The sequence below is a fragment of the Ascaphus truei genome, chromosome 10 (assembly GCF_040206685.1).
Source record: "Ascaphus truei isolate aAscTru1 chromosome 10, aAscTru1.hap1, whole genome shotgun sequence".
Classification (NCBI taxonomy): Eukaryota; Metazoa; Chordata; class Amphibia; order Anura; family Ascaphidae; genus Ascaphus; species Ascaphus truei.
In genome coordinates, this window is record NC_134492.1 from 13,205,260 (window position 1) to 13,215,991 (window position 10,732).

Below are 10,732 nucleotides of genomic sequence, written 5' to 3' on the forward strand. Positions count from 1 at the left end.
CGGTGGCTCATTCAGTGGCTCAGTCGAAGACTGAGCCACTGATTGAGCCATCTGTGCTGAAACTAGGACGGATTGAGCTAACTGTGCTGAAGCCAGGACATCCTTAAAACCTGACCTGTTGGGGGCCCTTGAGGACTTATTTGGCCGCCCCAGCTCTTCCACATGCTGCAAAGCCGTGACAAAAATGGGTCTCCAGAAAACCGGTCAGCTCAGAACCAAAAGAACAGTAACACCCATTGCCAACCCCGCTCCAAACATTGCAGTAAGGAACGGTTTGCACACCTGCTAACTCCTTAAGGTCGGTTTTGAAATAAAACCGAATAACCTCCGGGGTGGTCACCGCGCAGCGACCCCGCGTTACCTGCGATTCATCGCGGTAACAGGAGGTTAGTGAATCCCGCGGTTTATTTTTTTCTCCCACACACAAAAACACAGCATCAAGTTTCAAAACAGACCAGAGGTGGCCGAATAAAAAGAAAAAAAATGTGGGCCAGAACAATTACTTCACATGCAAAAAAACAAACAAAAAGGTTCATTTTGTTAGAATTTGTTTTTGGAATTGCGTTAGCTCGTCCTGCTTATTATTACACCTCGTTTTTGCCACATTGATCTCCGATAATGTGATTTAAAGCAGCAAGTCTCCCCACCCCCCCACCCCCATTCCCACTATACTTCTGTAATTTTACAGAAGTGTAACCAGCAAGCCCCCTGAAGTTTAAATGCACTCTATTCAGCTGCAGGGATCCCCCGGATTTTACATATTGAACTTTTTTTTTCGTTTCCGGAAATCTTCATGTAAAACCCAAAAACGGCAGCCACGGTCATCCAATAGGACGCCTCACCGCCGCCCCACAATGATGCGGTGGCTTCCTTTTGGCTAGTGTCATCAGGATTGGTACCAGGAAGTCCCACTGAGCTGAATCGCAATATTTTCCGCTCCAGTAACCCACACTGGTTTCAGATTTACTTACCGGTGAAGTTACTGGCATTACTTCCCGGTTTCTCCGGGGGATTTAAAAGGCCGTCCAATAGGTAGCTGCGATATATGGCACCAAGCCTTCCTTTGAGCTTTCCCATAGAGTACCAGACACACCGGCAACTTCACTGGCAAGTATCAGGGAGCAGAAAATAATGCGGTTTCTATCCGGAAAACACTAGTTCCAACCACAGGAGCTCTGATCTGCAGGGTCCCCTGGTTTCGGAGCTACCTGGGCTTGTGCGGTGGGCAGAAATGGGCGGAAGAAATGCGGCCATTGCAGCACTGTACGTTTATACCACTAAATAAGAAGTTAAAGCATCAACATTTTGCCATAAAAACGTTTAAACTAAATACATGTTTGTTTTTTTAATTTTTCTTTAAATGAAGATATTAAAAAAAAGCATACGTAAATATTGTGATATGTAATATTCATATGGTGTGTCAAAAATTCAATACAACTTTGAGTGTATATATATATATATATATATATATATATATATATATATATATATATATATATATATATATATATATATATATATATATATATAATATATATATTTATATATATATAAAACAAAAACGGTTAAATTAAAAATTAAATTAAAAATATCCCATGATCCTGGATCAGGGCATGAAAACAGAATTACAGAGGATAGAAACGCTGACATATTCCCTGTCCTTTACTGTTATAACATGTTACCAGGATTATATCATTGTGACAAGAAAAAAATATATATACAGTACAGTATTTCTTACCGGACTTTTCCTCTAAACAATGAAGCATTTCAAAAAAAGAAACAAAATTAGACATGTGTTCTATAGATTAGCATCCTGCATATATATGGGAGACATGTGTTCTATAGATGAGCACCCCGCATATATATGGGAGACATGTGTTCTATAGATGAGCACCCCGCATATATATGGGAGACATGTGTTCTATAGATGAGCACCCCGCATATATATGGGAGACATGTGTTCTATAGATTAGCATCCCGCATATATATGGGAGACATTGTTTTGTCTACAGAGCGACTATAAGATCTGATCTATTCAAATAAATGTGACGTCTTACATAATTGTTTAAAAAAACAGTCCTCAAGGTCCACCAACAGGTCAGGTTTTAAGGGTCTCTCTGCTTCAGCAAAGGTGGCTCAGTCGAAGACTGCACCCTGTGCTGAAGCTGTGATCGCCTTAAAACCTGACCTGTTGGGGGGGTCTTGAGGACTGGAGTTGAGCCCCCGGGGTTATGAGACTCCCACCTCCTTCCAGCACGGAGAGAGGAACAGCAGAGGTACCTCTGTTATACGCACACAATGCTGGAGGGTCCGTCATTCCTAAATCCCAGTGCCTGCCCAGTCATGGATTTAAAAACGAGGGTAAAGAGTTTCCTTTGTAGTTATAGAATTTTGCAGGCACGAAACCCTGACCCGCAAACTTCAAACAGGCAGTGCCAGTACCACACACACACACACACACAGTGCGCTATACCACACACACACACACACACAGCGCGCTATACCACACACACACACACAGTGCGCTATACCACACACACACACACACACACACACACAGTGCGCTATACCACACACACACACACACACACAGTGCGCTATACCACACACACACACACACACAGTGCGCTATACCACACACACACAGCGCGCTATACCACACACACACACAGCGCGCTATACCACACACACACACAGCGCGCTATACCACACACACACACACACAGCGCGCTATACCATACACACACACACACACACACACAAAGGCAGTGCCAGTACCACACACACACACAGCGCGCTATACCACACACACACACACACACACACACAGCGCGCTATACCACACACACACACAGTGCCAGTACCACTGAGCTTCTCCTCCAATATATAAACATACTATAATACACACACACACAGCGCTATAATACACACAGCTATAATACACACACACACACAACTATAATACACAGCGCTATAACACACACACACACACACACACACACACACACACACACACACACACCTGTAATACACAAAGCGCTATAATACACAGCCCTCTAATAAACACACACACACACAGCAATAACACACAACTATAATACACAGCACTATAAACACACACACACAGTGCTATAATACACACACACACACACACACACACACACACACACACAATAGTTGACAGCACTGCAAGGAACAATGGCAGTAGCACTTTGGTGATTAGCTCGCCCTGTCCCCCCAAATGTATGCTGTGTAAATGATTAACTAAAAAAGGAAGTACGTTTGTGTACCCTGCAAACAAAGGATGTCTGCTCATTCCGTCGTCCCACCATCCATGCCCCATTTCCCACGTCTCAATCTTTAAACGTGGTCTCATTATGTGGACCCCGAGCACCGCGTTATAATGGGGTTCAGCTGTACTTGCAACATTAAACCGCTCACTCTAGGTTAAGCAAATAAGGAGTAAGCACCAACTCATTCAACTCATTAAAAACCTTAAAATCACTGCAGGTTTAGAGGAGGGGGAATAACACCCAGTGCATGGTATAATATACATTGATAACTGTACAAACTCCCAGCTCCATGCAGGCCCTAAAATAGCCGGTATCCTGAATGTCAACATCTAAAGCAGCATTGGCTTGTCAGAGAAGTTAATGCAGTGTATAATTAACCTCTATTGGACTCAGTAATAATCAATAGTTGGTATCTCACCAGGAGTATGGAATACTTTGCTTCTGATGCCGCCGCCACGCACAGGCGGGCAGGGGTTAAAGAGGTTAAATAGGGAACTGAACATTTTGGGTTTGTTTAACAGATTAGGGTATACAGTAGGGCCCTGCTTTACAGCGTTCCCCAATGTATACCCATATTCATTAGGTTCGGCGCTTGTTCTGTTTTTCGGCACACACACACACACACACACACACACACACACACACACACACACACACACACACACACACACACACACACACACACACACACACACACACACACCTTACTAAAAGTAATTTAGAAGGATAATAGCAAATACAAATACCGCTGCTGAGCACATTCACATCTTTGACAGGTTCACAGCCCTACCTTTCCCCATTATCTCTTAGCATACAATGCTTCCACTGCAGCCAGGGATTGTGGGTAAGAATATGCAAATGAGCACTCACAGAATGATCACACAAATCTATGAAAAAATAACATATGTTCTAAAGCAGGGCAGCCAACCGCAGTCCTCAGGGACCACAAACGGGTCAGGTTTAAAGGTTAACCTTGCTTCAGCACAGGTGGCTCAATCATTGACTGAGCCACCTGTGCTGAAGCAGGACTATCCTTAAAAGCTGACCTATTGGTGGCCATTGAGGCCTGGAGTTGGCCACTCCTGCTCGAAAGTATACAATGCAGTTTTGCTATTATGCAGACAGTCAAAACGAACATGTCACATCTTATTTTAATGCAAGCAGCAGCACGTGTCTTCACTATTTGTTTTCAATAGGGTTTTTTGGGCAAAAACATCCCAAAGTACATAAAATTGCCCGGTTAGTGGGTACTTTTGTTAAATTGATGTATATTCAAATACCTTGTTATAATTTCTCCTACATAACATTAATCAGAATTAAACTATTAAAGTCAGATATATATGCGGGGGAAAACACACACACCATTTGCTCCATCTACTACCCATAATCCCCCTTTGCTCCCGAGAAGGCATGCCCTTGTTCTGCAAGTAGAAGTATTCAAACCCATTAATGAGGAAAACAAATAGTTTAGAGACTCACCACAAGAGAAGGAGAAAGGGCGATGTTTCCGATGGACGCCTTGAGTTCATCCACGGTTGCAGCACTTTTTAAGGTGTCTTTGGCTTGCAAAGGCTTGATCTTAATATTAAACTTCTTGCGCGCCTCTTGTTCTTCTTCCGATTCACTTGATGAATAGAAGTGTTTTCCTTTGGTAGGTAAATCACAGTTAAAGATAATTCAGAGTTTCGATGTATTTTGTTTATTCATGAAGCAGTGTGCGCTGATTATTTAAAAATAAAATTAAAAAAAAAAAAAAGGTCAAACCAAGATCTCTTCAGGAACTTTCCAACGTGGTTTTTATTTTTAAAATGTGATGCTTCGTTCAGGAGATACTGTACAAGTGTTTTAAAAAAAATTAAGTGTCCAGGAGGTAAAAACGGAGCTCTCTCCAGAGCCCTGGGCAGTCTACAGGTTGCCATGGTAATCTCAGAAAGAAAATTATAATTTTTTTTTTTTTTACAATAATAAAATAAAAGTTACATAAAAAACAATTAGCAGTACATGCCAACATTATAGCAGCATTCAAGGGGCACATTAATTTTATTACTAAGGGGGGTTAATATATGCAGCATTTGAGGACCTTTAATGATGAAAACTAATGCCCCCAGCTGCCGATCGATCAGCGAATATCCTGCTCCCTTGGTTCACAGAATAGCTGAAGGATTGCTAAATCGTGGGTCAGTGGAACACAAGAGCTACACTATAACCGTATATTGCTAAAAGGAGCACATTATCTATTGTTATAGCTTTCAACTGAGCCAGTGCCTCCTGCTGGGAACGCTGCGAGAGATTTCTTTGTGATAATTTGTTGGCAAAGATCTTGCATTGCTAAACTACAGCAACCACAGGAAGGACGCCCCGTACATTAAAGCTCATTGAAATGGCATCAACAGTTGAATTTAATTTTTTTTTTTAAAATGTCATAAGTATTTAATACTACAAAAGTGATTTATATCAAATCAACGATGTCCGTAATGATTCTTTACACGCATATAGGCGTCTGGGAGGGATTGCTGCGGCTTTCGGCAACACATCAGCCTTCAATAACTTGTATACCCGGCTTCTCGGAGAACAATTATAAATGATGTTTCTTTTTTGCAACTTTACAGAAAAACAGAACAGACTTCGGGGTCACTCAATCACACCCGTGCCGTGCCTAAATCAATAGGAAACCCCATTATTAACCTATCCGGTTACAGGGTTTGTGGAAATGTAACCTACAAGTACAAATGGAATGGAGACTGCAAGAGGCATCCCAGGTCGCCATTTTCAAGATGGCGGTACTGGTGCAAACCAATGATTTGGAGAAGGGAGTTAAGTAAGACATTATTGAAATGGCCACAATAATAATTGAATTGTCTCTAAAGAATTTGGACTTGAATGGATTTCCTTTTTTTTTTTTGTAACTTAAATTTTATTGCATTTTTCCAAACAAGTGATACAGAATACAGTATACATTACATTCATTTTTAGTGTTAATCTCCGCTATAGACAGTACCGTATGTCAGCTTGTGAGACATATCCCGGTTTTTCGGGCCCTACTCGACCGGATTGTTTTGGGTAGACTAGCAATAAAGATAATAACATAATTCACATAGTACGATTGATTCAAATTGACAAACACAAAATCAATAAAGAAAAAAAAAAAAAAAAGGAGGTGGGTAGGAAGGGGGTAAAGGGGTGGCGCGGCCGAATGGATTTCCTTTTAACACTACAAAGCATGGTTATAAAGCAGGGGTGGCCAACAGGCCGGGTATTCGGGATATCCCTCCTTCAAGCAGAGGTGGCCCAATCAGTGGCTCAGTTGAAGATTGAGCCGCCTGTGCTGAAGCAGGGATATCCCGAATACCCAATCTGTTGGCGGCCCGTGAGGACTGGGAGTTGACCACCCCCTGTTATAAGGCATGCACGCCAAGACATTATAAAGAGCACATGCAAGTTAAAGTAACGAGCCACGTTAGGAAAGGATATCGCCAGGTTCAATATCTGGCCGGGTGCTGTAGCCTTCATCGTCAACTTCCGGAGAGTTCTGTGAGGAGAGAACGCAGGCGGAGAGATGAGGCGTGGACATGAAACAGGCTGCGTGCCTGTGAATTACATTTGTAAAGCGATTTAGGACTTCCACTACTTCCTATACTTACATATCGTTCCCAGTCAATCTCTGCATAGAATCCATTCGGAGCCCCATTTGCTTTCTTCTATAAAATGAGGAGGAACCATGGTAAGAACAATAAAAATACAACGAATTTTGAACAATACTGATATATTTAAAATACCATCACAAACATATTTTGATCAATAGTCGCATAGCAGATGTGGCAGTTATTTGTAAGGCACTGAAAAACAAAAATGCGTTATTGGCCCTTTCAGCTACCCAGGGATTTAAAAAAGGGAACACAAGCCACAGGCACTTCAAAGTTGCGGTCCCCCTTACAGTCAGAAAGAGCCAGTGGCATCGATATAGAGCAGGCCAAGCGTAAAGGGAAAACGCGATAGATATTCGCTCCTTATCAGAGAGCGTGCAAGCAACAAATACTATTTTGGGGAGCCAAGCAGGACAGCCCTTGTTTAATGCTCAGGTGGATACAACTAATCTAATTTAAGCATGACATTACTGCTCTCTGCGCAAGAGCAGTATTCTGGTGTGGACAGAACGGCAGCACGTCTGTGCTGGCATAAGGGAACGTTTATAGTTTTTAGAGTAAAGAGTTAAACAGAGCAATGAGAATGTCAAGGCCAAATAATGTTCATATTTTTAACTTAATTGCACCTTTCAATGCTGTAAGGTACTGTCAGAATCCGGCGTAAGGGTCATGGAAAACCCTTAAAATTTTTATTTTTTTAAATATATTTAATTTTTTTTTTTTTTTTTCTTTCTTAAATAGCATCCTGAAATATGAGCTGCTCGGAAAGCTGACATCTTCACATCGGTTAATAATTAATTAGAAGAAGCAAGGTCAAGTCAAGGTTAAAATCAACAGGGAAATTAAAATAAATGTTACGGCAATGTTCAAAAGAATTACAACGAAGAAAAGGGACGCCATCTCCATTAGCAGCAGCAAGAAAAGCATAATTAGTAATAGAGGATATAGGTGAACACTATAATAGGCTGCACCTATAGAAAAGGTTGGTACAGTATGGTACTCGGCAGTACGGACATATCTCTGTGTTTTGTTGCCGTGCCCTCCAGTATTTGGGGATAAAATAGGAGTGGTGGCCATTTCAGAAGTAAAACCTTGGAATGAGTCACTACTTACACTGGTCTCTCGGTCAGGCGATCCTCTATAAGAAAAACGAAAATGGTTACAAAGAATTCAATGTATTTCAGGTTCCAAAATTATAAAACTTTAGTCATTAAAAAAAAATAAAGGAAGGAAGCGCTATCCCAAATAAATGCAGAATTCGTTTGTTACTTTGGAAATCGTGCAACTAACCGCGCTAATAATGCTTCCCGTCCACATGTAGATCCGTGTACTGCGATCATGAACACACAAACCAGCGACTTTCTCTGTGATAAAGCAGGGGTGCTCAACTCCAGTCCTCAAGCCCCCCCCTCAACAGGTCAGGTTGAGAATATCCCTGCTGCAGCATAGGTGGCTATATCAGTCCCTGCATCAGCACAGGTGGCTCAGTCTTTGAATAAGCCTCTGATTGAGCCACCTGTGCTGAAGCTGGGATATCCTGAAAACCTGACATGTTGGGGGGGGGGGGGGGGGGTATCTTGAAGCAATACAGTCATGTTAAGACAGCAGGTCATATTTGGAGAGCAAAGGTTTCCTTATTCTGAAAAGCATCATGTGGCCTCACACAATTTTATACCGCATTGTATAATCCATATCGCCCAAGTACTGTTCTCCAATCTCACCTGCCTAAAGACAACTCAGAAAAGTCTGGTCACACAGACCCAACCTTTTAGAAATGATCCGTTTAACGTTTTCTCTGCCCGGAGGCCAGCAAAGCATTGATCTGCAACAGGAGCGGTCAGCTCCAGTCCGCAAGGGCCACCAACCGGCCAGGTTCTCAGGATACCCCTGCTTCAGTACAGGCAGTCCTCGGTTATCCAACGGAATCCGTTCTGGAAGTAGCGTTGGATAGAGAAACCGTTGTAAAGTGAGTCCCATGTTAATCAGTGGCGGTGAGCGTTGGATAATGCATTCCGGCGTCGATAAATGGCCCGTAGGGTTGCATTGTAAAGGGTTGGATATGCCATTCGTTGTAAAGTGAAACGTTGGATAACGAGGACTACCTGTATAGGTGGCTCTGTCAAGTATATCCTGAAAACCTGACCTGTTGGTGGCCCTTGAGGACTGAGTTGGCCACCTCTGCTCTACAAACACAACTGATAGCTACAGTATGGCGTCAGAGCTTAAATTATTCATAAACCTTCTGTAAAATCCCCCGTTTTATCCACCACTCAACTCAACAGGCTCTCAGCATTTGCCCATTAAGTGGCCGAAAAACCCCGGGGGATATTTACTCTGAGCAAATGGCTATAAAAAGATGATATCCCCGATATCTGGCATATGACCCAAGACAAGTATGATCTCAAACTGTAGGTTACTACTGGCTGAGCCAAAGAATACGTTCCAAGGAGTTCTACTACAAAGACAGGCTGCTTGTCATGTACAATATATTGGGGGATTTGTTAAACTACACAACACACACACACAACTTTTGCAAGATATTACCAGGCTGTCTAATAAACAGCCATAGAAAGTATTGTTACTCGCAGGTCCCTACAGAAGTGACGGGGCTGTGTGAAGCTGCCGGTGCTTATTTAAAAGTGAAGAAGAAGAAGAATGCTCCCCGAATGATCCCCGAGAACACACAGGCACGTATTATGTGCTACATACTTACGTGGAATCAGTATCCTTTTCTTTCTTCCGTATACCAAATGCTTTCCTGGTCCGTTTCTTCAATCCTGAGAACATTAAAGAGAACAGCGAATAAAACAAACAAACAAACATCGGAAGTTTTTATTTGAGGCGACAGTTTTGTATTCTGATGAGTATGTAATAAGAACGAAAACGAGAAAGCAGTAAAATCCCCCCCCCCCCCACTAATTAGGGTGACCAGACATCCTGTTATTTTGGCAATTGTCCCGAGTCTCGACTTTATTTTAAACTGTCCCGGTTATTTTTTTGCGCTTGGCGCGGTGTCAGCATCCATTGTGCATGAGCAAAGGGCGCTCGTGTGAAATGTGTCCCGGGAAAAAAAATATTGTCACCCTCCCCCTAATTAACTCCTCCTTTCTCCCCTGCACTGAGGTTTGGCAGCCATTTTGTTTACTTTGGAGGGAGATTTAAATCTGGCAACTTCACTGTTAAGTATCTCGGGAACAAGTTGTACCCAGAGCTCAGAATAGCACAATTCAGCCCCCCCCCCCCGCCCCGACCCCCATTTCCTATTCAGTAAGAGAAAGAGTGGTAAAGATGGCTGTTCTAGTTAACTTCATTATACAGTTTGAAAATGCTTCAATGATAAAGACAGCACATGACAAAACCTTGCACCAAGCATTGACAGGACAGCAAAATAAATATATTTAAACACACATGGGCTATTTATTTTAGGACAAGCTTGTTTGCATTATAAGGCTGCGTTCATACAGCCTTCACCTGCGCGTCCTCGACGTCACCCGCGTGAAGCGGGTGAGTTTTCAGGACATGGTAGATGTGCCGTCGGGGGGAGGGGGCGAGGCTAGGGGCGTGTGTGATGTCACAGAGCTGCTTCACCTTCATTGGGCAAACCGCTCGCGTGACCTGCCCGTTGCGGCAAAAAATCAGTTTCAACTGACCTCTCAGAGAGACCCATTGCTATGCGCTGGGGAGGAGGAGAGACCCATTGCTATGCGCTGGGGAGGAGGAGAGACCCATTGCTATGCGCTGGGGAGGAGGAGAGACCCATTGCTATGCGCTGGGGAGGAGGAGAGACCCATTGCT

General features: G+C 42.9%; 1 protein-coding gene across 3 annotated transcripts in view; it reads right to left on the reverse strand.

Annotated features, from left to right (window-relative positions):
• The window catches only part of SGIP1 (SH3GL interacting endocytic adaptor 1), a 48,914-nt gene extending 39,190 nt beyond the window's left edge, over positions 1 to 9,724 (reverse strand). For all 3 annotated transcript variants that reach the window (XM_075615888.1, XM_075615889.1, XM_075615890.1), the window contains exons 1-6: positions 9,651 to 9,724; positions 8,051 to 8,075; positions 6,935 to 6,991; positions 6,765 to 6,822; positions 4,773 to 4,948; positions 1,739 to 1,750 (exon numbers count right to left, since the gene is read on the reverse strand). In XM_075615888.1, the coding sequence (XP_075472003.1) occupies positions 1,739 to 1,750; positions 4,773 to 4,948; positions 6,765 to 6,822; positions 6,935 to 6,991; positions 8,051 to 8,075; positions 9,651 to 9,724 (402 nt within the window). The remainder of the gene's footprint in view (positions 1 to 1,738; positions 1,751 to 4,772; positions 4,949 to 6,764; positions 6,823 to 6,934; positions 6,992 to 8,050; positions 8,076 to 9,650) is intronic.
• Between the last annotated feature and the right edge of the window lie 1,008 nt (positions 9,725 to 10,732).